Genomic DNA, 27,427 nt, shown 5'->3' with positions numbered 1-27,427 from the left:
CCACTTCTTCGGCTGCATGTCCGAAGAAGTGGGTATTCACCCACGAAAGCTCATGCTCCTATACGTCTGTTAGTCTATAAGGTGCCACAGGACTCTTTGCCGCTTTTACAGATCCAGACTAATACGGCTACCCCTTTGATACTCTCTATTAATATGTTTCTCTTGGATTTACATCTCAAAATTCCTGCTCTTGTCCCCGGACTGGTCACAGTTTGTTCCATTTTCATTGTCTTCAAGAGTAACTCACCTCTCACCAGCGGCATGAACTGGCAGGATCCTGCTGTGAGACGAGAATCAGAGCCAGCCTGATTCCAGGGAAGTGAAGGAAGAAGGTTGTGAGTAACAAGGATGGTACCGCTGGGTTTAGCTTCTCCCAGGAATACGTGAAATGACTTCACCGCAGTGCTATAGAAACACCACTCTATCAGTGCTCCCGAAACCTGCCCAGATTATCCCAATCGTTTTGCTGCTCCACCATGTGCTGTTAATGCCAGAGCTCAATGCAATGGGGATTTAGCATTAAGGAAAGGTTAAATGTGATGGAATCTTATTAGACAATTCCCACTTGCATAAGGCAGAAAAAATAACTCCAAGTCCAGTCACCTCTGAATCATCTGGGTTTTCCCCATAACTTTGCCATATGGCCTTCTAGGTTACCTGGAGACCACTGGGTTATGCTGTTATTACATGACCAAAGAAGTGCCATTCCTGGGATTTAATAATAATAACAACTTTTTCAAACAACAGAAACAAACAAAGCTAACGTGAGTCATGGACCTCGATTCTATACTATGGGAATGTCACATGGCCTGTTCTATGGTATATGGTAGAATTTAATTGCTATTTTACCACTCTGGTGTACACGCTGTGTGTGCGCATGCATGTAAACAAGCATCATACTGACAGTGTCGCTTCCTATTGCCTCTCTTAAATATTAAACAGGCTGAAATAATTACCTTTCACGTGCTGAAGTTCAGATGTTGTACAATAGGTGGATTACATACCAAGGTGACTGCACACTGCTGTTTTTATTTATAATTTATGAAGTGGAAAAAGCCTGCTTAGCACTACACAGAACAGGCTGAAAATAGAAAGGAAAATTGCTTAACAAATCAATAGGCACAACGCATGGAAAAAAGTACCAAACAAATCAGGATTTCTATGAGGATTTTTTCGTGAATGTTAATTTGCTTGTTCAGGATATGTCAATCAAGTAAAGTTGATGTGCCATTTAAGGAATATTTTTCAGTGTGAAAAGTAATAGCAGTATGAAGAGTATCTCAGAAATTATATAACGTTTATTCAGATATGTTCTTAGAACAGTCTCCAGAGAGAGAATCTGAGGCATGAAGTAGAGAGTAGCTGGTGTATATTAATAACTTAGTAACATTTCCCTAACCTCAAACAATGTGTGCATTATAGAGCAACAGCTTTTATCTCATTTTAATAAGGTTTAGTGTTTTCCCTCTTACGGTAGCTGCAAGATCTTTCCTACGAAGCAGCAGAAAGCAGGCCTAGAAAGAAATCCAAATATTTCCAAAGTATCTCACGTGAGGCAGCCATCTTATGTCATGTCAAGATAAACATTGTACTTATCTGTCCTGGGACCAGCACGGCTACAACAACACTGCATACAGTACATCATTGTGCTTATCTGTCCATTTACCCCTTCGTTTCCAGAAGAGGACGCTAAGCAGAACTGCACAGAGTTTGCAGGTTTCAGTTTGAAAGAGAGATTTATCTGGTGCTTGGCTTGTGAGGAAATGGCTGTGAACAGCCCTCTCATGCTTACTAGGACATTCAAGTCTGATTAACTCAGGCATCCTGGGAAGCAAGTCTTGTACCTTTCAGTGTTGTTATGCAAGGGTGTGTGTGCTAGAAAGGATGTTTGAAAGAGGAACTGAAATATGGGAAGAAGGATGCCTTGTGGTTAAGGCACTGCATGTAGAGTTAGAAGCCTCGCTTCAATTGAGGAAGTCACGTAGGCCTGATAAAAAGCGACAAAGAGTCCTGTGGCACCTTATAGACTAACAGACGTATTGGAGCATAAGCTTTTGTGGGTGAATACCCACCGCGTCAGATGCATGAAGGCCTGATAGTTAAAGGTATTTAGATGTGTTGCCATTCAGTGTTGCGTAACTGACGTAGCCTAAGTCTCACTGAAAGTCCTTGTCACAGATCCTAGCAAGTGCCCCTTCCTAGGTTGGCTGCGAAGGGAATCCAACCCTCTGTGTTCTGCATCCCCTGGGCAGAGTCAACATTCTACAGCTTGAACGGAGTCCAGCCACTGCCCCCACACTCAGAGTGCACGCCTTGATGTTTGGAGCTTTATCAGAATCAAAAATAAGTGAGAAAGAAATGTGCACCGAGAAGAATGGAGAGATCCTCTTGACTGTGCTTTGCTAATTGTCCACACTCTATCCTTCCCTTTCCTTTTGCATTCACTTTCTGGCCACAGTTTATGGAAAAGCCTAGTCTAATATATCCTTTACAGCAATGGTAAGTCCCTGTGGGACTTTGTCCGTCTCTTTCCTTTCTGTCCATTCCAGCGCATCTTCGCTGTTTTCCTGCCAGCTTGCTGTCACAGACGCATATATATTCGTCAATTCTGAAAGGATGTAGTGTGCATTTTGCCTCCTTATGGATTTTAATCATTAAGATGGAATCACTGTTGTTGCATATAAATAATTGTCATTGAAAATATATGTCAGCTTTATTTGCTGTGGGAGACCACAGCACTACGCCCTCCGGGGCTGTGGGGACTGTAATCATTGTTGAGCTTGAATAAGACAATCCTGAATTTGAAGGGATTGATCGTGAGCTCATCAGCTTCCATAAACACATCTGTTAGTTCAGTCTTCTGAAGCTCTTAAACTATGCAAGAAAATGCTATTTTAGCCTTTGCTAGCAGCAACTACTAGATCGTTACAATTGCAATTCAACCCCCCTGTCTTCACTCACTCTGAACTTTTGGAAAATAATTTCCTTTGGGCTTGACATTTTCCTTGCTTAGTCTCTGCCCAAAGGCAGAATCTCTTTGGAGGTTTGAGCCAACTGCACACGTATTGTTGAGTTGCTGTCTATATGGTGTGCTTAAGCAGGACGATGGAATAGATGACCCCTCGAGGCTCTTCAGCCCTACGTTTCTATGATTCTGTGGTTCTGTTCTATGATTCCTTGAAATCAATGGGACCACTCGCAGTGCAAAAAGGACATGCCTGAGGCTTTGCAGGGTTGAGGCTGTAGTGTGCAGCTAGCTGTGTTGAAGGCAAACGGTGACTTTGCTAGGTTTGAAAATTAGTGGTTTTAAATTAATAGACGTGTGAACCATCTGAAAAAGCCATTAGGAGCACGACCAGTCGGAGAAATCACTTACATCTAGAAGTGTGTCATTATAATGCACCATTAACTAAGGACCAAATCCTGCAATCCTTACTCAACTCAAACTTCCATTAATGCCAATGGAAATTTTCAAATGATTAAGGAAAAATGCTATACTATTTATTATTTTATTTATTTATTATTGTTATCGCTATCAGAGGTAAAATTAATGATATAGGGCTCTAAATATAGACAATATTCTGCCTATATTCATATTGTAAGCTCTCTGGGGCAGGGACAGATCAAAGAAAGACAAGCTGCTTGGCAGCTAACTGGGGGTGTGGGATTCTTACTAAAAGGGGATGGGGGTTGCTTGGAGAGGTTGGTTACAAGCCCCTAGCCACTGTGAACATCTGGGCACTGGAATGAGAATCCAAAGGACTGGCTTTAAATGCATTGCCTAAAGCTGAGGGATACCTCAGTAAAACTGCTCACGTTAGAAATAGAGAACACTTCGGTTGCTGTCTTAATAAATGCACAAGATCTACAGTAATTGGTGGCTCTTAAACGAGCTGTGAACTTTAAAAAGCAAATTCTAGTTTTTATGTAGTTGATATATTTTATTTTATTTTTAGCAGTGATGGCCTCCAAGTTCAGCTCCAGATCAGAGGTGACAGGGTTTGGTATCTAGTATTCCAGATCCCTTCCAATGCACTGGCAGAAAGCTTTCTGGGTGGAATTAGCTCCTGCGCAGAGGGGCCGTCACAAGCCCTGTGTGCCTATTAAGTCCCACTTAAGACCTGAAAATAGAGCTGGGGGGAGGGGGGGGACAGAAGTAATGCATAGTCCCAGTGCTGGCCCACTCCCAGTGAATGAGGAGATGTCAAGATTCATATGGAATAACGATGATGGCAGTAATGCGAATGCATTCTAGCGTCTGCCAGGTCTGTTAACTCACACAGAACTAGTGTTCGTGGGAAACTCACCATCTCCTGGGCTACTGAGAGTCAGCAGCGCCCAGGCTCAGCCGGCAGCTGTGTATTATTTCTGTTTGTGGGCACCTGTGCTCAGCACTTCAAAAATAGTCAAAGGCTGGGTCAGATTTCCTATTGTTGTGGCTGCGTGTATCTCCAAGACCTTTTCAGAGCAGAGACCTGTGTTTCTGAAAAATGTTTTTTTAAAGAGGCCGGAGACTGGAAAATGAAATATTAACCCTTGAAATTAAAAACCTTACAAAATAGACAAAAAAGATGCATAAAATGTCTGACTTGGATTTTTGTCAGTTTTGCTGGTCTGCGTCTGACTGGCATAGTTTAAATAGGGGAAGGTCTTTGGTTTCCAGCTAGTATCCTACTTCCATTGTTCAGATTTCTCTTAAATTATCTGGAAAACAGAATTCAGAACCACACCCACCCTTGTGATTTTTACAACTGCAGTCCTACTCTGTGTGTGTGATTTTTAAACCCGCCTTGTAACTGGAGCTGGCTGGGTTGCAATAGACAAACCCCACTGAGTCAGAGCATCTTTTGCCAGTTCTCCCAGACCTCCCTGTCAAGGCTGCACTTAGAGCAGGAAACACGTTTTGCTTATTATCAATGCTGAGGGCTCTTCTCCCCAGGAACGCTAGCATTGTGACATTGGAAGTGATGCTTAGAGGCCTTCTTGGGCCCTGTTCACCTGTTCATCTTGGTTTGCCTTCTGAGCGATGCTTGTCACATCCTCAGCGGGACTCGGCTTTCAGTGCCATCCGAGAAGCTGGAACTTGGGTTTTATTTTTTGCAAGATGTGACGATTTTTCTTTAACAAGCTTCAGTGCTCATTACAATCTTTGAAAAAGCTTTAAGTAATTAAAACCATTTAAATGAGCTTGTAATTAATAACCAACTTTGGCTCAAAGTCTTCTCCCAGTTAGTTATGCTGATGTAAATCCAGAGTAACGCTACTGAAATCAGTGGAATGACTTCTGAGTTACACCAGGGCAACTGAGTGCAGACTCTGGCCCTGGCAATCCATTGTAGCCAGGTGACTGAGCTATTCACTGGATTTGCTTGAGCCCATGATCCTTGGCAGAGATTGCTTTACTGATGTTATAGAATGTGCCTGGCTGATGGCCACGTCCGGCGATGCCAGCCACTACCCTGGCATTGGATCATAATGCCATGGTAGCTTGGTCCTCTTTGCCTCTCCCAGCCATTGGATCCTGCTCAATCCTTCCTGAAGAAACTGATCTAATAATTTTTTTAAAGACTGGCCCAGTTCCTCCCTGGTATAATTCTATTGGTTTCTCCTTGGACTTTCCCCAGGGAGGAATTTGGCATAGCCTACTGCAGTATAAGGTAAATGCACAACTGTCCTCTACTGGACAGAGTTGGACTTGCTCAGCTGTGTGTCATAGATTGTATACTGATATTATAAAGGAACTTCTTCAGTAACTCAAAGGTAACAGGTCCTGGGCTGGTGGAGGGAGGCCTGAGTCTAATCCCAGCTGTCTCTGTGTCATTCCAAGCAGCTACGATGTGTGGTATAGTGACAGAAAGCAACCTAAGTTGCCACTGGCTTGCTATAGTGTCTTCTCTAGCTGATTCCAGTGCCGTGTTCCTCCCTAGTCTCCGTGGCAGAGCTCAGTGCTCCCAGTTTGTTCCCGGAGCTCAGTTCCTTGCCACTGAGCTGGAACAGTAACTTGAGTACTGACACGTAAATATGAGTAACAATCAGCCTGCTTTTCTTTAAAAAGCAACAGAGAGTCCTGTGGCACCTTATAGACTAACAGAGGTATTGGAGCATAAGCGTTCGTGGGTCTTGCGTCTGACGAAGTGGGTATTCACCCACGAACGCTTATGCTCCAGTACATCTGTTAGTCTATAAGGTGCCACAGGACTCTCTGTTGCTTTTTACAGATCCAGACTAACACGGTTCCCCCTCTGATACCTGCTTTTCTTTAGCATTCCTGTCTGCTGTGCTGAGCTGAGGAAGCTCTGGCACACTTTGCTCCTTTCCTCCCACTCTCCCAAGCCTTTTCAAGCTCCACACTTGCCCCCAGCGCAGAGACCTACTTAATCCTTTTAAAACACAAATGCACAAGCAGTGATTCTTCCCAGACTGAATGGTGCTGCCCTTTGCAGTTGGCACACGTGCCCCTCTGTAGGCACTGGGATTAGATCAAAGAGCAGTGTCTCCGCTAGACGTGAGGCTACAGGGAAAACTGCAGGAAGTGCCATAGTCTGGAGGTGGTGTTTCTTTCCAGCATTTCAAATATGCGTGGGTTTGCTGCAGCTCCAACTATAAATACAGGTTCTAAAATATAAAGCACTCCGTGGAGGTGAAATTAAGCCTAATTATAGCAATCAGTTTTATTCTACTCTGTATTCTTTATGAATGGGTTCCATCATGTTGTAACTAATTAGCTCTGCCATATTACACCTGAGCAGCAATTTATTTTAAAGTACTTTCTATCGAAAAATCATTTCCAGATCACATGACCTTGCATTTGCAGATTTTTCCCTATCTTTGTTTAGTGTGCCACTGTTATAGCCTACGACCATCTGCCCCATTTCTTTTGTTGCTTGGTCACCGCTAAAATCTTTACCATTGTTATTTGTGAGTAATTAATGTTTCCGTGGTATTTGTAGTGTTCTCTCCACCGGGTGCAGGGAATAACAAGATAATGGCAATTAGGCAAAAGGTAAAATTATTAATGGCAACCACAGTTTCAAGGTGAAAACAAGAACATTTATTTATAGCCTTTACCTGAGCATGTATCGCCATAATGTATCTCAAAACATGAATGGGAGGTAGACAGGCTTTCATTCCAGGCTCAGAAAATATTCAGGTCAGAGGGTCGGGATGTTTTTATTTTTTTTATTTTGCCTGTTTTCATCTGGATGAATTCTTTCCAGAACCTTCCCTTAGTATGTGACCGCGTCCATCTTATTCTGAGGTCAGTGAAGGCAGTGGGGTGGGCGTTTGAAAGTTGCATGTGAGGAACAATTTATGTATTCAGGGAAGGGTGAAATCCTTCTTTGCTTGGTGGGGAAAGAGTAAATAGGTCTCACCAGGAGGATGACCCAGGATGTTCTTCCACCCCATTCCACCCTTTCCTTGGTAAATGATAGGTTTGCTTTCTGTGCCTATGGGTGGACATGGGTTGGGAATGGAAGGCAGTCAGATGCAGCTGTTGGTGATCTTCTGGCTTGTTTTGTGTGATTCTATTGTCTTTTCTCCTCTCTTGTCAGTTGGCAGGAAGCAGTTCATGAAATTTGAGTGGGCTAACAATGCTGCAGATGTACTGGGCTGCGATTTTGAGGAGCTCACAACAGCGGTCTTCAAGCACCATCTGAAACAGATAATAGAACAGGTCACATCTGGAACGAGTCGGCTGAGCAAAGATGAGGAACGAAATGCTGGTATCGGACTTTTCCACCCTTTCCTTTAAGTATAATTGATGTGGAAATATTGCCCTGTGCATTGTTCTTGACTTGACCAAGGAATAGTTAGAGTATTTGCGGCGTGTTCTCGAGAGATATACTTCACCCATCTCTCACCAGTGCTGTGATCCTTTAAACATAGTTATATTAAAGAATTTTTTAAAGATAATGAATGTAATTGTCCCCAATTTATAATACTGATCCTACGTGTCACTTCTTCAGAGCATCTTAAGATAATTAATCCTACAATCCCACTGCAAGGAAAGTCAAGTAACATGGTCTAAAAATCCATCTATTTGCAAAGCGAAGACACATTTGTCAGAGAGACCCTGTTCCAATGAGACTCTGCTCCATTTTGCAAGCGAGATCCTGCTGGAGCACAGCTAGCATGGGCACACCCGACTTCTCCTCTCCTCCTGTAAATTAGGGTGAGCTAGATGATATTTGTTCCGCCATCTGCATTATCAGATGTGTTGAACATCTCCAAAGTCATTCGAATCCCTTGGACTAGGCTATGTCCTTGCCATCTGCATGATCGGCATGTCATTCGCACTTTTCTTTGTATGCCACAAGAAGAAACATCACTACCTGAACAGAACAGGCAAATGAGGCAGTGACACTCCAAAACACGCTAATGCCTTTCCCAAGACCAGCAAGCTGCCACACCTTTGTCATTTCTTTTGTCACTCACAGGGCAATTTGTGTATTTTTGTAACAATTTTGCATTGTGCTGAAACCAACAGGAGAACTATTGAACATGCACTTGCCAACTATTTCCTGCAAGGAGGCTGAAAAGCAGCAGAGGAGGAGGGGAGCATCAGTCCTAACAAATAGTTATTTGAATTGTAAATGTCAAGTATTTTTAAGTAGCAAGTGGAAATCATTTGGCTGAGAAGCCAAGAATGTGTTGCTCCCTGCTGACATCTGGGCACTGAGTGTAATTCACAGCCAGCATCCCTCTGATTTCAATGTGTCTGTTTTATTTTTCTCCCTTCTTTTGGTGATATTTTCCTTTTGAAAGTTGTTTTTCCCCTTTGTGTGTTTGCAGCTAGTGTTCACGGTTCTCAGACTCTGACATCTGCCATGGAAAGGACTGTCATATTTGAGAAAGGTGCTAGGAGGCTATTTGTTTCCTAGCAACCAGCTCAGGTTCCAGGGTTAAAGGAAGAATGTAAAATGTTTTAAGAGCTATCAAAAAAACAAAAGTCAGTATGTAAAGGTAGCCTCTTTTCATCATGCTCCTGCATGAAGCAGCACTGCAGATTTGTTGCAAAAGCCTGCGTCTTTCTAGAGAAAATTTGCGTAACATGCTGTATGGCACTTACAGGGCTAGCTCAGTGAAGAGCAAGCATAAATATATGGTCTGGTAGCATTAATGAACCAGTGCATAATTGGAATGAACAGACGAATGAATGGAGCTAATTCAGGAAGGCAGGTTTAGAGTGTGTGTGTGTGTGTCGCTCTCTGATTTCATGCAGATTAAGAACCAGCCCGTACTCATATGAGTAGTCCTTACTGACTGGAGTGCGGTCTGTTGACTCTGGTAGGATATACTTGTGTGAGTAAGAGTTTGTGAGATCAGTCCCTATATTGTAAAGCCTTGATTACAAAATATAAATCAGGTAAGAGACATTGGAGCAGTTCAGGGCCACTCATGCAAATATTTATTCCTCATGTAAATGGATTTATATAGTGCCTTGGACGTAGGAATTAGGAGCAGGTGATGTCGTTATCAATTCTGTCTATGGAAGATCAAAAAGGATTGAAAATAAATCATTCAGTGTCTTTGCTCTTCTGTCCTCTTTTCTCTGTGTATCCTCTAGGGCCCAAGATGACGGGGGTGGAATGTGTGGAGGGGATGGCTGCAGGTCTCTATGAAGAGCTGTTTGCTGCTGTTGTCTCTCTGATCAACAGGTATTGAGTGTTCCTAAGCCAGGCAATTAAGAGAACAAACAAATAAGTCTCTCCGGGGCTAGTAGAGAGCGGAAGGCTTGATAAACAATGTATAAATACATAGAAATGATTCATGTCCATTATGTTTGTCCCTTATGTTCCCCATCCCTGACATTAATAAAGAGAAATCTTCGCCGAACGCACTCTGAAGAGATGCACGTGGTAGGTAGCCCCTGGTTGCTGCAGAAAGGTTATCTGAAGAATATTTTCTGTAACAGAAGAAAGTCAAAGAGTGAACTTCTTAAAGGATACTACAGCATGCTCAATGGCTCGTTCTGCTCATCACCAGCCGGGATGTGTTTGGCCGCCCGGCGATGAAGAAGCAGGCGGAAAGGCTCCTGGAGCATAATGCAGCAGCTACTTGCTCGCGGCCGGTTTTGGTTCCTTTGCGTGCAGGATGCTCCATATCTTGGGTCGGATTTTCAAAAATAACCATGTGACTTCGTCATTTTTGTATCTGTTTGTCTGGATTTCAATGATAAAAGCTGGTACCTGGCACTGCAGCTTGCTATCTGCTGGCATCACGGCACTTAACTAGCATTACAACCCCATACCCCAGCCACATTACAGGACAAACATTCAGGCTGGAATCAGCACTGCTCAGCCAGCTATAAATAGCTCCTTTCCACCCCCTCCCATCAGACCAGGGCCTGACTCTCAACCGTCCTCAGATGGCCCCTCCGGCCTGCTCGGCAGGTCACCAAGGCTCTGGGACAAGGGGGGACAAATCCCAGCGTCCTGGGGCCCCGACAGAGAAGGCAGGGCTGGCAGCCCGTTCTCTTTGTAGCATGAGGAATCCAGCCGAAGGGCTTGTGCTGAGCACCGCTTTGGCCAGGCTCTCCTCCGACAGGAGAGGTGCCAACCTCCGGACCAGACGCACACGGTAAAGTGTCTGAATTATTGCTGGGCTGTGATCATCCAACAGCAGCTGGGTGTCTAAAATCACCCCTGCATTGTGAGCCCTGGTAACTAACGGCGGGCGCACTCCCTCGTGCAAAGGGATCCGCCCGTCTCCTCCTAGGAGCATAAGTCCTACTAAAAGTCATTGGAACTCTTTCTCCTCGGTCATGTCAGTGCTTTCAAAAATCCTACCCCGAGTCCAGAATTTTCAGAAGGACTCAGCCCCCAGAATTGGAGTCAGATTTTCCCAAGAGCTCAGTGCATTGGAAAGTCCGGCCATCCGTGTCCCACTGGGAGGTGCCGGGAGCCGAGTGCTTTCGCAGATCTGGTCTCCACTGTGGATACAGAGCACTTGAAAAATCCGACACAGAGCTCATGTGGCCCTTAGCAGATAGCAAGCTGCAGTGCCGGGGCTGTGGCCAGACGGTGAGTAGAAGGGACGTTTTGCTAGGTTAGGCAAGCGCCCCAAACATTCAGAGGTTTCTCTGATTCTTATTTGGACTCTTTTGAGTTCTTTCCTCTGCTCCCCAGGCTCCCAGTTGTGCTGATCAGCCTAGCACTCACTTCTTATTACTTGTATTTTGCATTGTGGTGGTTGGTGGGAGCCCCAGTCACGGACCAGGACCCTGCTTTGTTAGCTACTGTGCTACTTCTGTGCTACCTCTCTTCTTTTCAACTTACTGGTGCTTACTAGGTTCGCAGAGTCAGTCTGAGAAGTTTCATGATTTTTCTTGCTTTTCCAAAGCATTCTTCATGAGCCTAGGTGGAAAGAACTCCTTTTCTTAGTACTACGGGAAACCAGCCTCTTGTGTTGCCTCCAGAAGCCCCCTTATGAGTCCCACTTTGTAGATTGTTTGCCCTTTTTAGCTACATTGCATCCTTTCTATTTTAAAATATTTCATTTTATTAAAACTGAAAGTGCAAGTTGTCAATATCACAAACTACGGCTTACGGAACTGAGTATTTTACAAGTGACATGAAATTAAAATTAAAATTTTACCAGTTTACCCATACTCATACCTACCTTTAGTTCAAACCCTTCCAAACCTTCCTAATCCCGGGGATGTGAAATCTCCTCTTTGATGGTCATGTTTATGTGGATTTTGGTAGCCAGAGGATGGTAATCAGATTCGTTTTTTCTATGACAAAAACACATTCAGTTCTGTTTCTTATATCCAGTGTGCATCTCGGAGACTGGAATATCCAATTAGCACATTTTCTGCTGAGGTGAAGTATTCCCCACAGTCAGATGGGCCTGTTCCCCTCGTTAGTTCCACTCGCCATATTTCCCTGTAGACCACACAGTCACTGGAGCACTGCGGTGTTGAGAACTGGCTTGTTTACTTATTAATAATCGTTGTGACTTTGCAGGATTGAAATCAAGGTTACCAGTATGTACAGAGTAATAAACTGGTTGTGAAATCAAAGATTGAGCCATACAGATTGCTTGGTAGGATTCATTCTCTAATAAAAAGCTTGACTATGAGCTGTGAGCTAGCTCTTAAGAATTATAGAGTTTGTATCCAAACTCCAAAAGCGGCTGATGATTACTGGACATTTAATCAGCCTCTTTCTGGTGCTTCTAACAGTTATAATGCTGCCTTCTGGCCTGGAAACCCCAATTGCACCATCCCATCTCCCACTTGCTTCTCAGCAGCGATGCTGCAGCTGCTATAAAAGAAGGAATCCTGGGAACTGGTGCCTGTCTTTCTTATCCTGGTGTAAATCAAGGCCAACTCTAGTCAAGACAATAGAGAAAAGAATCAGGCTACGGAAGTCTCTTTGTTTTTCATTCTGATTTACAGCTCAAGTTGTCAAATCCAGAATCTAGATTCAATCCTGTGACTGGAAATACTCCAGATTGTTGCTTCTGATTTATTTCAGCCTGTCCAAAGATGATTCTCTGAGATCTCATGGAAGAGCAAAATGCTGCTGGCTGTCTAAAATCCTGAATAATGAAGCATTAGCTCAGAGAATGTGTCTTGTATTCCTCCACTCCCTTTAACACCAGCTTTGTTTCACTTGTTTTTATTTTTCAAGCCAGCCCATCAAAGCCTTTTAAGCCATTCCAACAATGATACAGTATGTCACAGTGGAAAACATATGTTTCAGTGCAGTCAAAAAAATTTTGCTGACTCTCACTGAGTTGATGAGGTACCATGAATTTAAATCACTTTCAACTTGTACTATAATTTCAGAATCACAGGACATGTCAGTGGTGCTAGGGGAAGGTGCTGATAGGAAATTCTTTAAGTGAATTCTAAAAATACTTTGGTTTCTTCCTGCAAACTTGTATTTTTCAGGGAGACTTCGGGACGCTAATGCCTAGCATTTTTCCCTCCAATTATTTTCAGCAATTTTCTTCAGTTGGCATTTGCCGTCTGACAGAAGTACATGCTCTTACATCTCACCCATGTGCAGAATGTGCAGCTCTACAAATCGTGTTGTATCATGCCACGGGAGGACGAGATGGGAAACGACATAAAACAATGCATCTGAAGGAGAGCAGAGTAACTCAACCTTTTCAGAAATAGATATTTGAAAAAACCACAGAGCTTTCTCCAGGTCATGTTCCCACAGTTATTTTTATCTGAAGTATTTGGCATGGATGGAAACAAAACATGGAAGAAGTTGTTGAAAAGATGGTTTCTCTCCCAGCGACCTTACAGTATGTCTCTCCCTCAGAACATACTTGCTGCGTTCCGCGTTTGCGGTTATACATTTCCTCAATCATTTCCCCAGCATTCTTCCACAGTAGCAATATCACACTCTTTATTTTCCTACAGTCGATACTTTGGAACTTAAAACTGCCATTAATATAGTCAATGTGGATCAATTAACCATCTTTAGGACCAGTTCTGCCACCCAAAGTTAAGACGACTTAGGTCTGAGGACTCCATATTTCAGGTATGCTGCCTAAGAAGAGGCATCTCATCCCATCATCCGTGAAAAGTTTATTAGTCCAGGTCAGAAACAAGCTATGCCAGATCTTCTATTCTAGGCTGGAAGCAGTCACCAGTAATAAATAAAACAAGGAGGACTTGGATAAAGTTCAAATTCTAAAGGACAGGAAAATATCAGTAGCTATGTGGTTATTAGCACTCTGTTTTAAAGACACAAACATATGCCAACCAACTAGGCATTGCTGAGATTTTCAATGTGGTGTTATTATTGCTTAGGGTCGTAGGACTGTAATGATTAAAAGTGCCTCCTGGAATGATAGTTACAGGAGGAAAGAATATTTACAGTTGGGGAAGGAAATAATTTCAATTAACCAGATAGGACTCAGATATGTTCTTGTCTAAAGCTTCCACATTATTTTTACTGTGTTTTCTCAGGTCTTTTTCATCCAGCCACCTCTCCATGGCTTCCATCATGGTGGTGGACACCCCTGGTTTCCACAACCCTCGACACCAGAAGAAGGAGCGAGCAGCTACTTTTGAAGAACTTTGTCACAACTATGTGCATGAGCAGCTGCAGACCCTGTTCTACAAGAGAACGTTCATGTCCGAGCTGGAGAGGTACAGGGAGGTGAGGCCCCTGCTCTGACCCTCTCTAGGATCTGAACTGCTGTTCCACTTGCTGCATATCAGCCAGTGTCCATGGCTTTTTAAACACTGACTTTTAATGAGAGAAGTACTGCTAAAGCATCCCAAAATCTGAATGGAGATTGAAGTCTTAAGCAATGTCCCCTTCCCACCTTGTTTGTGTGGTACTCCTTCCCCATCAGCTCCTTGTGGTCTCAATAGAAATCCCATTAGATTTCATCACTGGCTTGGACTTCCCTTTGAGTAGCTTTGTCACATTGGAGGTGGCTTGAGGAGGCCCTGCTAGTGACATAGCTGAGCACTTGTCTTTGTACCCCTGTGTGCCAGGTAGAGAAAAGAAAAGAAAATGTTCAATTATCTAGGAAACAAGTTGATGTAAAATCCACAAACAATTGCAGCAAGTCAAAAGTTAATCTGCATTTTAATATTGAAGTTACTTGCGTCACTCACAATGCTCAGGCACAATTTGTCTTGATATCAGCCTGTGTTTTTAGTGTCCATTTAAATCTGGGACCCCGCATTTGAACTGGTTCCATCTCAATGTGTGGGTGCAGGATCTGAAACCGCAGCCAGCTGCCTCACTCAATTCGCATGGAAAGACGTTAAAACTGTGAATTCTGCAGAAAACACCTGATTCATCTGCTGCTGGGGCCAGGAGCCACTTAACTCACGGCTGCCCTGAGCGTGAAATAGTTACACTAGCTGCACAAAGTCAAAGCATGTGTGTAAAATGCTGTTTTTCAGAAGTGCTGAAATCCCCTTTGGGGAGCAGCATAATCCAATGATGTAGCACAAGGAAGACGCTGTCAGTAATGAATGGCTGGCTCGTGTCTATGTGGGGCAGTGAGGCTGAGAAAGTTAACAGCTGTAGAAACAGGCGCCTGGTAACATGGGCTTGTTGACTTAGAATTCTCAGCTCGAGAGGAAAACGGAATAAAAACAATAAAAAGCCTGCAAGCTGCAAATTAAATAATTGATTGTTTTCAAGATGCTTCCATGTTAAGTCCTCCTTTATTATCACATCCATTATTTATGCAACTTCTCTGACATTCACCCAAACCACTGCAGAAGCCTTGTGAACACCCTCAGTGTGACAGAATTACCCAGTCATGTCAGCGGAGGCTTTGCCAGTGCAGTCAGTTCAAAGATTCCTGATACAGGAGCTTTGATCAGCCAACTTCAGGCTGTCACTCAGCAAGGGGGGAGAAGGAGCAGACACAGTTTTTCTTCTTGCAAGTTTATTTCCTCTTGGATTTCAAATGTCAGCTCCCCAATGAAGCAAACTTCTCACTAATGTTTTCCAGGAAAATGTCGAGGTGCCTTTTGATCTGCCAGAGCTCTCTCCGATGGCCACGGTGTCTGTCATCGATCAGAACTCCTCACAGGTAACACGGCCGGGAAGCAGTAGCAACAGCGGGTTGCTCTCTGTCCATCTCCACGCTGGCGGGGAAGGGAGTAAGTGCTGGGAATGCTGCTGGTTATGGATCTTGCATTTCACGAGGATTAGTCTCCCTTTCGCAGTGGACAAAGGCAATGCGCTAACGTGAGGTGCGCTGACATTGGGGTGACAGGAACGGAACGGTGACGGGGGGGGGTTGGAGCAAAGGCTGCAGTTAGGTTCTTAACGTTTCACGCTCGGTTCCCTGCGGCTATGGGCTAGTGCTAGTGAAGGGCCCAAATAACTGCTGCAGAGAATGAAATATCTGGTTGTCCCTGGAGCACATCCAGCATGAGCGGCAGCAGTGCCTGCTTCCCCACACACACTACCTGGCCCATGCTCCTCAGCCTTCACCTGGATGGACACTGTGCTCAAACTTCACAGGGACCTCAGTCCCTATGGTCCGGTCAGTTGTTGGCCTGAGACAGCAAACAGACTGAGCAGAGGAGCTCATTAGTGCCTGCTGGATGCATGGATACATAATCCGAACTCATTTTACATAAGTGACCAAAGAGCCATCACTAGAGGGTAATGTAATGCCTCATTTAACAGGGCCAGCTGAGCTCGCATCTCCGCTTGCCTCCCCTGCCCTCTTCACTCCACGTGGGAGATGTTCTGATGGGTTGTATCATTTTACCAGCTGCAGGTGCCGCCTGGGGGCCAGGCGGAAGAGCCCAAGGGCTTGCTCTGGATCCTGGACGAGGAGGTTCTGATTCCGGGCTCCAGCGACAGCGTGGTGCTCAACCGCCTGTGCTCGTACTTTGCCAAGAAGGGCACAGAGAGTGAGGGTAAGGAACAAGGGGACTCTGCTTGTAAAATCTGCAGAGGCGATGGGCGCTGCCCTTCCGTTGGCACCTCCCTTGGGCTTGGAAAGGTTCAGAAATCATCTGGCAAATCAAATGCCTCAGTGGGCTGCACTCTGCTTGGGGACCAGGGGTGGTGATCGTTTCTTGGCAGCAAAGGGCCGGGCTCAGCCTGGGTCTGACTCTGTTGGCTACTGCAAGCAAATGTGACTCACAGCATTTTATCTGGGGGAAGACCATCGTTGAGCCACGGGGAGGCACTCTGGTTCAGTGGCTGTTACGTGCAGTACACCCTTCCCCCTGTCCTCTCAGCTTTCCGCCAGATCTTTGGGCATTTGGTGTCAGAATGAGTCCTTGAAAGTACCCTGTGAAAAGGCACGGAGAGGAACGGAGGCCTCAGAGTCTCATTCTAGCCTTTCTCCAATTGGTGCTATAACCTCTTCAGGGGCCTCTTGCTGCATTTGATCAAACCGTAGCTTTCTGCCTTTGCATCTCCTGAATACAATGAATAGCAACTATCAACCAAAGGTCCATATTTACAAAGGAGGGTGTAAAGGGGGAGCCACAAAAAAGCACATAGACCCACTGAGCTCACAACACACACATTAGTGAGTAGAAGCAGGCACCTCTTTATGTGGGGTTGGGTTTTGTGGGTGCACATGCATTTTTGTGGGATCACCCGTCGTAGTCTCTGACAAAGTGGCCCTAAAAGCCTGTGAAGCTACTAAGATAGCATTTTGGACTCAACATATAACTTCTTAATGCTGTACTGCCTGGCCTAACATCTCATCCATACATGGGAACCAACATCTCTCCATCCCTGCTGAGAAGCCAGCTTGCCAGGCTGCAGGGGCATTCCTGGTGCTCTCTAGTGGACATGGGATGGGATGGGCTTGACTTTCATGGAAGTTCCAGATTTCGATGCACGTACAGTATTTATCTTTGCATCATTGAATAAATCCTCAGCAGTGGAACTGGAGAGGAAGTTTTGTGTGAGCAGATGTACAGTGCCAACTAAGTGCATTTACTCTAATCAGTGGATGCTTTGCCATTCACTTCCAGGGGAGCTGGAGCAGACTAGAGTCAAATGAAATGATTAAGGTTGGTGTCCGAGTGATGGTGCATCTAAAGGAAAGCCAGTTACAGACGCAATACCCAAATTATTTCTGGGTAGGTCAAGTATAGAAAGGATTACCGTGTGTTCAGGACATCTGTAGTCACCCAGTCATACAGTGTGGAACAGTCTGACAGTGCTAACCCGGACAACTAGACTGAAAAATTCCCAACATTCTCATCCTGTGAAACTGCCCAGGTCAACGGTGGTAGAAGAGTTTGTGACAAATATCAACACTGCTGAGAAAATCGTTTTAGTTCCCACACAGCAGCCTGCTGGATTCCTTAGGTTAGCTGCAGCATGCGCCTCTGACAGCAGCACCTTTGAAGGTGGGAACAAGACCAATTGTGTTTCAGACCCAGCTCCAAAATAACTTAAAAGCCAGGAAGCAAACTTAAACATATAGAGCCCAAGCCGTGGCTGGTGTGAGTTGGCTGTCAGAGGAGCTGGGCTGGTTCACGTGAACTGAGGAGCAGGCCCATAAACGCTGTCGTCTCTGCAGTGTGCACGGCTTAAAGAAACCTTAGTGCTGCTAACCTGAGTGACCCAGAGAAAAGACCTTTTCTATAATATGTGCAACAGGCACCATTTATAAATAGACAGGAAGCTGGAGTCTGCCCAGGCAACAAGGGTGAGACTGTGAGCAGGGCCGGCTGCAGCTTTTTTGCCGCTCCAAGTGGCGAAGAAAAAAAAAAAGAAAAAGCCGCGATCGGCAGCACTTCGGCGGCAGCTCTACCGCACTGCTTCGTTCTTCGGAGGCAATTTGGCGGCCGGTCCTTCGCTCCGAGAGGGACTGAGGGACCCGCCGCCGAATTGCCGCTGAAGACCCAGACGTGCCACCCCTTTCCATTGGCCGCCCCAAGCACCTGGAACCAGCCCTGTGAGCATCTCCACCTCCCTGTCTGCTGGGTTGGTTGGGGCCACATTGGCAGCAGGGGCTATGCCTGGGCATCTATGCCCTAAGGAAAGGCAGCAGCATGCAGGGATGGAGAATGGCACAGGTGGCTGAGTTTTTTCAGGCTTCACAGCTGCTTTCTAGCGCTGTTGTTTTCCAGAAGTCAGCAGAATTGCACCATGGGAAAGGCCAGTGCGGTACCTGTTTGAGTATTTTAATTTAATGTGCATCCGTATGACATTGCACTTCACTAATCTGGCTACCTTCTCTGCTGGGACAGGAGTTGGGAGGGGTGCAGGACAGAGGTTCCATTCCAAGGTCAGGGATACAGGAATGTACAACCTGCAGACAGAGTCTCTGCCCCTGCTTCTCTTGGACAGGTGCAGCTTCCGGTACATAAAGGAGGTGCAATATACGTTACTTGTTATGTCAGTGCCACCCTTCACAAGCCTAACGCTGCAGGGTCTCTTACTATACCGGGCTACTTCAAATTTGTGCTAATGGACACAGCCCATAGAAACCCCATTCATATTAGCTGGACAATAGGCCCCCTGTTTGTGCAGCTTTGCTGACTTCACCCCATTGACCTTGAATAACCTCTGCTTGCTGGTGTATCGACATTCCAGAGGAAGGCTTCCTTCGCAAGTGTGAGCAGATGCTGCAGTTTGAGATCTTCCACCAACTGGGCAAAGATCCCGTTCGCTACGATCTCACTGGCTGGATGAATAAAGCCAAGCTGAACCTGTCAGCCCAAAACTCCATTCAAGTCCTGCAGCAATCCAAAATGTAAGTATCAGGAGCAGACGTCCTGGGCAGATAGCTCAAGCAGGGCATCTTGTGACAAGGTAAATCAGAGCTAGGAAGCAGGGTACATCCGCAGCGCGCTCTCTGTCACTGCAGCACTGGCAATAATAAACGTCGCCAATGAGAACTGCTCTGGGGATAACATCCCTCCTTAATGAAACAAAGTGTTTTAACTGGGACTGGAAGTTGTAAAACTTTCCCCTGGGGCTAAAGCAAAGTTAATGGAGGGGAAAGCGATTCCATTTTGGAGGCAGGAAATTCTGCATGTGGTTTTTTCTCCCATCTTTTATTAAGCCTAAGACTTTTATGGGTATTTTTTGAACCAACTGGGGATCATAAAGTGGAAATTATACCTTTTGTAGCATTTATAACGATACTCCAAAGTGGTTGGCAGGCCATCCTCACTGGCTGTTTTGAGAGCAGCTTCAGCCTAGCTCAGTCCCAGAGAAGTTAAGGAAAATAATTGCCCTAGTTGCAGAATCCTTCCTGAAGTCGGGGATAGCTTAATGGAATGTCTGCCACGGTTAAACCACCTGTCTCCACTGCTGCTTCGTGCTATAGAGAACAGATTTCAGTTCCTCTTTCGTCACATCAGGAATCACTGTTCCATGGTTTCATAACGGATCAAGTGTGAATTTTTACTAAGAAACCAGAATTATGAAGGGCGTGCAGTCATTTACACAAGTCCCAAGAGCGAATCACAGCAGTTGGTAGCAGCAATGCACAAACTGGTTTGGGTCATCCAAGAGCTCTCTCTCCCTTCCTGAAACCTCACCCCAAACTCAGAGCCAAACTTGGCAGAAGTTTGTGAAGGTTTGGTTGCCTTTCCTGACATTATTTAGGGGAGAGAGGGGCAGGATCTCATGGTCTGAGCACTGGAGGCGCAGCCAGCAGTTTCTGAGTTATCATCTTGGCTGCGATATTTACTCCTCTTTGACCATGGTGGGCAAGTCACTTCACTTCTCTGTTTTAGTGTCCTCATCTGTGAAAGGGGGCTGGTAATACCCTCCCTTACCTAGCTCCCTGGGGTATTTTGAGTATTCACGAGTTTAGGTCCTGATTCCGCAACCCTTATTCAGAGTGAGAAGTACCCAGTATCTTCAATGGGACTCCTCAGGCAAGCGCTATTTGGTGTGAATGATAGGTGCAGAATTGGTCCCTTCGGGTTTCTCAAGTGCTTCAAACATGAAAAGCAGAATGTAACGTCAGCACTATTGCTATTGTATTTTGTTGTTGGAGTCCAGCTGGGATCAGACATGAAAATGCTGCAAAGCCAGCAGAAATGGCATTTGTTTGACCCAGGCTTGCAGAAAGTCTGATCATTTGGGTAAGGCTGGAGAAACAGGTGCCGAATGATTTGAGGTTCACTCATTGGTAGTCTGCAATAACATCAAACACCTATGATTAATCAGCAGCTGGGCCCATTAATTTGGTTGACATACAATACAGAATGAATAGACATTGTGTATAGAGCTGGTCATAAGTTTTCCATCAGAACATGCTGATTCAATGAAATGGGTTTGTTTCATGGGAACATTTCAGTTTCACCTACATTTTCAAAGGGAAGCTATCAAAATGTTTCATTTCAATGAGGTTGAAAAGTTTTGTTTCAATAAGATTGAAATGCTTCATTTCGACATTGTTTTGATTATATATGATATGATCTAGTTTATATGTTATATTTATTATTCAGAAAATTTCAAGATCCTGCAGTCCTCACTCAGGCAAAACTCCCATTGGTCATTGGTGCAAACTGAGTGCCCAGGCTGGGATTTCGGCATTACAATGAAATTCAGTGGGACTTGGGCATCTGACTTTCTTTGGGCCCTTTGAAAGTCCCAGCCTGAGTCCCCACTGTGAGCTCAGGTCATTAGTGTCTTCAACAGCAGTTTCAAAGTGCAAACATCCTTTCCAGGAATGGATCTTGGTCTCCCTGGCTGCCCCGACCAAGGGTGATTGATTCGAAGGTGACACTAACACTATTCAGCACCAGTCCCCACTAATGTAGAGAATGGATGAGTGTGAACATCCCCAGATTCCTAGGGGCACCGGGAGCAGCTACTACACACGGGGCTGTGTCAGACACCAGGCGTCACATGACTAGCACCATTCCTTCTGTCTCAAAACCACTGGGATTTGTATTGTTTCCTCTAGCACCCTGGCACATATATAATCAAATAGTTATTCATGTCCTTACATAGGCAGTAACTTTAACCCGCTATTAAGCCACCTTCAGCTCACTGTGTTTGGGGTTCATTTCAATGAGGAAGTTAATGGCCATTATCCACTATGGATGAGAGACAGAGATTCTCTGTTCACAGCCAGGTTTGTCTTACGTAGGCTGTGTTTGATGTGAGCCCTGTGACACACTCCCTTTACCTGGAATAGAAAAGACTCAGTTTCTAGGGGAGGGGGAAGTGTGCTGTTGAGATACCCTGTTCTTTCAGTACCTGGTCCCAGTGCTTGCCTCTAGCATATGTGCTGGGATACAATTCCTGGTTAAACATCCAGAAGGAAACTCAGGTTCTTGGCACATCATTCCAGGAAATACTGCATTTCAGACAATGATAACGCAATGTGGCAGCTTCCCCATAGGTAAGGAAGCTACAGTATCCAAACACTTTCCTTAGCAGTGTGCTAGCCAGTGCACAATCATGGTTTTTATTCCGTTTTGCAGTAAGTTGAAAGGAAAAGACTTTCCATTCACCTTTGGGCCATTATTGCGGCATCTCTGTGATCTTATCAATCAGTCCATTTGTGACCGTGGCTGGTTTATTTCACTGTTTCATTTCTGACAGAGATGCTCTGAAGAAGCTGTTTCTGCCTCGGTCCAAAATGCCCCTGATTTGCCGATCAGTGGCAGGTCTGGAGGGAAATTCCCAGCAAGCTTTGCAGCGTACGGGTTGTGTGAGGAAGACCTTCACCAGCAGCTTGGCAGCTGTGAAGAAGAAATCTGTGTGTGCTCAGATCAAACTTCAGATGGTGAGTAGCAGAGTTGTCTTGATACCCTCACGTATCGTAAGGGGTGGGTCAAAGTGCCTTTATACCATAGAGCCCGTTGCTGCTTATGTCATGAGAGCCTTCTGATGCCTCGGCTGGCTCGTTGTCTCTATTGCACTGGGCATTGTACAAACACCGTAACTGACAGCTCCTGCCCCACACAGCTGACAGTTCACTCAAACAGTGACACTGATTTGGTGCCATTTGTCTCCATTGGCCAGTTCAGTTTCTGATTCCTAGTTATTTGAAGAAACTCCTTGTATGTGGCTGAAAAACCCATCAAGAGGTGGAAAGGGAATTCCTGTTCTTCTGTTACTTCAGTCCCCAACTCAGACTCATCTAATTTATCTTTTATTTATACCACAGGATGCTCTCGCAAACCTGGTAAAACGATCCCAGATACACTTTGTCCATTGTCTTGTTCCAAGAGTGGGAGCAGATGGCGCAGAAGGGAAGCCCTCCCAGCCCTGCATCACAGGAGAAGTAGAGCTGACTTTGGACGTACCAACCCTGAGAGTTCAGTTGTCTGGGGCCCAGCTATTAGATGCATTACGCCTGTACAGGATCGGTATGGCAAGCCTACGCTGCGCTACAGTTTTTTAGCATGTGTTTGTCCCACCCTCCCTTAGCCACTGTACTGCAAAGCAGCTCAAGTATGCAGTTACTAATACATGGAGGGCTGCTCCTGACTCCTTCTCCTGATTAGCCACTTCTCAGCATGTCCTGTCTTCGTCTGTCACAGCACAGTGATTGCCCACTTGTCTTTTGCTTTGGCCATGGGAAAGAGGTGGATTTACCATGGTTTCTAGCTCCTTCACCCCAGGCTGAGGTTCTTCAGGACCTCTCCAGCCCCCCGACTGCAGTTCTGCCTACTCAGGAGCTGCCGTCCCCTCTGCCAGTTTACAGTCATGGAGCTGTGCCCGCTGAATTGTGCATAATCTCGTCAGTCCTAATGGCTGCCTTTCCCTTATTTCCCCGCTGAGATGGATGAGCATGACATGCTCCCAGCTGAGCAGTTGGCAACACAAATGTTTCAAAGGGAAACGTAAATCAGGCTAGGCTCTGCCTGTTCAGAGCTCTCCTTATTGAGCCTTTACATTAAAAATCGGATATCCCTGACATTCCCTAGCACTTGGATCTCCTGTCATTTAAACAGTCAGAACCAAGGCACAAAAATTGCCAATTCCATCCACACATCAAAACTGGCACTCCCTTGGCTCTGCTCCTCGGCCAGTGCCTGCAAGAACTGCCACCCAGAGGGCTTGCAAACATTTCCCACACAACGCAAGGCAGTTTACCAAGGGGAGCCGCTAAAGAGCCGGGAACTGTGTAGTTTGTCCCAGTTTTGAGGCTGCATGGTGCTGAGACCAACTTCCACGCAGTTCTGGTGACCGTTCTATTTATCTGGGTGCATCTTTCATCTCACCTAGAATGTGCCTGGACTGGCTTCTGGTGGGTCTGGATTCCAGGGGCAAGTAACTGTTGCTGAGTGAGTCCCCTGCTTCTTCTGACTCATCTAGCGTTAACCAGCCAAAGTGCCCCCTCCAAGAGCAGTTGCCTTGGTGGGGGCTAAATGGGCAGGGACAGTTGGGGGCCCAGGCTATTTAGTGCATTGTAGAGCTTCCCCTGGCAATGAAATGCCTGGCAGTGGGGAGCACAGAGCATAGACCGTCTATGTTCTTGGTGCCCTGCTGTGCCCACAAGGTGGGGGGCCATGGGCTGTGTTAGACGTCGTTTGTGCATGGCCTTGAGAGCTGGGCACAGGTGAGGAACCTCGCAGTGGTCTAGACGTGAGGTGTCCAGGGATAATCATCTCTCCCCACGAGCCAGGCAGTGTTATTGACTTACAAACCACTGCAGTGTCTTTAGCGACAGAGGTGTGGACAGCAGAACCCAGAGACGATTTGAAGGATATTAGTCACTGCTCCGGGTACGTGTTTGTTAGAATTATTGGGCGAGGTGGAGAGTTTCTGATGCCGAATAAAGCCTGGCTCTGCAAGCTGTGCGGATGCCTGTCTCCTGCTTGTTGTTAATAAATAATAACTGGATTCGAAAGCACTTGTGAGAGCGAGTGTGAGCATTTGGGACAATCAGGAACAAAGAGAAATTATTCCTACTTTGGTGCCTTACTGATTACTGCTTTGCTGGCTTTGACATCACGCAGAATGAGCCGGGAGCTGCCACGGGGACATATTCACAGCCGAGATGGCAGGCTGACCTGCTGGGTGACAGATCAGGAGCTGGGACTCCGTTACACTCTCTCTCTCTCTCGGCCAATACGGCGCAGTGAAAAGCTTTTGCGTATATTTTAAATTGGCATCCGTCATGTTAGTCCAGCCACGGAGTGTAGATTTGTATTATGATAATACCTAGAGGTCCCACATGACACCAAGGCCCGGTTGTGCTAGGTGTTGTATACACACCTAGAAAGAAACAGTCCCTGGTCCTGTGAGCTTACAGTCAAACAGACGAGACTGACAAAACGGGGGAGAGAGAAGCTCTGATCAGTCCCCACCTAATGCATGGCGGGACAGAGGCACAGAGAGATTCAGTGACTTGTCTGAGGGCAGATCATTTGTGGCAGAGCTCAGAATAAACGCAGCTCTCCTGAGTCCCGGTGCAGAACGTTAACCACAAGGCCAGCCTGCCTCTCCAGGGCTATGGCTTCTGTGCACTAAGGAGGAAGGATGACCCAGAGTTTAGGGCACTGACTTGGCACTCAGGAGACCCAGGGCTATTTCCCTGCTCTGTCAAAGGCTTCCTCTGTGACTTTGGGGAAACCACTTATATTCTCTGTGCCTCAATTTCCCTGTAGAAGGGGGATTAGCATCATACGTTCCCACCTCACAGATAGATTGTGAGGTGCAGAGATGCCCCAGCAATAGGGGCCATACAGGTCTCGTTAGTAGCTGGCAGTAAAGTTGTCACTGCCTTTTTAAATGGACAATAAGGTCTATCCATCTGTAGATAGAAGGTGAGCAATCTTCGCTGTCACTCCATTGAGAGGTTGTGGTGCCGAGATAACATAACATGCTCGCAAGCCCATGTCCCTTCTTGTCACCCAGCCTTGCTTCCTGGGGAGCATCCCCAGGCCTTGCTTTCTCTCTTACCATTTCAATCCCTTGCACTAGCACAGGGGTTGGCAACCTTTCAGAAGCAGTGTGCCGAGTCTTCATTTAGTCACTCTAATTTAAGGTTTCGTGTGCCAGTAATACATTTTAACGTTTTTAGAAGGTCTCTTTCTATAAGTCTATAATATATATCTAAACTATTGTTGTATGTCAAGTAAATAAGATTTTTAAAATGTTTAAGAAGCTTCATTTAAAATTAAATTAAAATGCAGAGCCCCTCGTACAAGTGGCCAGGACCTGGGCAGCGTGAGTGCCGCTGAAAATCAGCTCGTGTGCCGTCTTCGGCACGTGTGCCGTAGGTTGCCTACCCCTGCACTAGCATGTTCTCCCCTGCGGTCCCCCCCCCCCCCCCCTCTCTCTCTCTTTCTCTGCTTTTTGGAAGGCTTTTTGTAAAACAGAAAGAAAGTTATGTTGTTCTCCACCAGCCACCCCAGCATAACCTGTCACCCCAGGAGGAGGAGAATTATTTGCTCCCAGTTTTTTGTTTTCCGTAGAGATCGATGGACTTGCCCCCATTCTGATTCACTAATTAGCTAACGTGCAGCACCCCTTTCTGAAATCTGTACTCTACTCCTCTATGTCTCTCCCAGGTTACGTGGATCGCATGGTGCTGACTCAGTTCCGACGCCGCTTCCAGGTGCTGGCTCAGCCAGTGATGAAGAAATACACATCAGCATATGAAATACCAGATGAGAATAAGGTGCGTGGATTGCCCACAGTGTGTTGCTGGGGAGGGAGTGACCTGCAGCCAGATCCGCTCTCATGCAGCGTTCCCAGCTGCAAGCATTCATTCACAAGGTTGAAAAAAGAGTCTAGTTGGGCTTCTTGTTATTTCTCTCCTGGCTTCTGAGCCTTTCAGCTGTACTCGCGAATGTGTTCAATCTTCTCTCTGCAGCCACCAGGGCTGGGAGCTGCTTTTATTACACAGATGAAAGCTGAGATTCTCAAGTAAGGACTTGACTGCAGGAGCTGGGGCTTTAAGAAAACACCAAATACAGCGAGACTGACTATAAAGTCACAAGAGCTGGCAACACTGCGAGTGAAGCGATAGGCCCATGGATCTGCAGACACAGCCCATGGGTTGTTCAGGCAATGAGCCGCCAGAGCCCAGTATTCATAAACAAAACGTGCAGAGGCTGCATATGGGCTGGTGCTGGCATCACTGGGGCGTGGCTGAGTTTGACAAACCATCGGCACAGTAGCAAAGGAACCAAGATTCATCTGCTAGCTTCCTCTTAGCCAGCCATTGATTCAGCCAGAGTATTCAGCTCAGAAGCCTGAGACGTTCTAATTCCCCCCTGTAGTTCTCAGCTGAGGATTAATCATGGGGAGAAGAGCGCCTGAGTTCATGCTGCTTTCGTGCACTGAGATCTAGATACTCCGGGCAAGGCTCTGGCATGTTTCACGTGGCGCAATGCAGAGATGGGGATTAAATTGCCCTCTCTGGCTCGTGGAGGGCAGCTCTCCATTCTTCTTGGCTTCATCCTTCCCTTTGGTTAATGAGGGTCTAGTGACCTGAGTACTTTAGCATCTGTCTGAACTTGACTGGAACAGCAGCAAGGATCCTGGCTAGTCCCAGTGCTTCTCCTCACTAGAATGGGGTTTTCACAAATGCAATAGACAATCTGAGTCCTGGTCACGCTATCAGCATTTGCCCCTGTCATTGCACAGTGAAGAGGCCTTGGAGAAACCAACTTGGAAATGAAACTTGCTTTGTTCCTCCTTAAATACCAGAGAGCAGTGTAAACTGATTTAAAAGTCCTGCTCGTGGGGGGCTGGCTGGTCCCCTATTCTGCAGTGGTCTGGGCTGCAGTCCCTTTACATTACAGTGTAACTTTATTTTGTACAGCGGGTTCCATACGCTCTGTGGAAGGTGAAACGGGTGGGTGGGTGGATGGTCTCAGCTTGCCAGCAAACAGCCTCGGCATGGAGCGGGCAGAGGGGGCAGACCAAAGCTCCCAGTAGCAGCAGCAGCAGTTTGTCTGCCAGACCTAAGCTTAAAGGGTCACTGTCAGGGAACCCCTGAGTGCAGAGGGACTTGTTTCGTTAGCCCTCAGCCAAAGAGCGGGCTCTGTTTACCTGTGAAGAAACCCACA

The 27,427-nt window shown here is 45.9% G+C and overlaps 1 protein-coding gene across 4 annotated transcripts in view; it reads left to right on the top strand.

Moving 5' to 3' along the window:
• Nucleotides 1–27,427, top strand: part of MYO18B (myosin XVIIIB) — a 196,199-nt gene that overhangs the window by 58,329 nt on the left and 110,443 nt on the right. For all 4 annotated transcript variants that reach the window (XM_029912648.1, XM_024196396.3, XM_029912647.1 and 1 more), the window contains exons 13-21: nt 7,554–7,724; nt 9,569–9,659; nt 13,937–14,129; nt 15,451–15,531; nt 16,225–16,372; nt 19,023–19,182; nt 21,999–22,182; nt 22,567–22,768; nt 25,922–26,031. In XM_029912648.1, coding sequence (XP_029768508.1) covers nt 7,554–7,724; nt 9,569–9,659; nt 13,937–14,129; nt 15,451–15,531; nt 16,225–16,372; nt 19,023–19,182; nt 21,999–22,182; nt 22,567–22,768; nt 25,922–26,031 — 1,340 coding nt within the window. The remainder of the gene's footprint in view (nt 1–7,553; nt 7,725–9,568; nt 9,660–13,936; nt 14,130–15,450; nt 15,532–16,224; nt 16,373–19,022; nt 19,183–21,998; nt 22,183–22,566; nt 22,769–25,921; nt 26,032–27,427) is intronic.

This window comes from Terrapene carolina, unplaced genomic scaffold (genome assembly GCF_002925995.2).
Source record: "Terrapene carolina triunguis isolate 2854851 unplaced genomic scaffold, T_m_triunguis-2.0 Scaffold234, whole genome shotgun sequence".
In the NCBI taxonomy this organism is placed as follows: Eukaryota; Metazoa; Chordata; order Testudines; family Emydidae; genus Terrapene; species Terrapene triunguis.
This window is presented reverse-complemented; position numbering and strand designations above follow the sequence as displayed.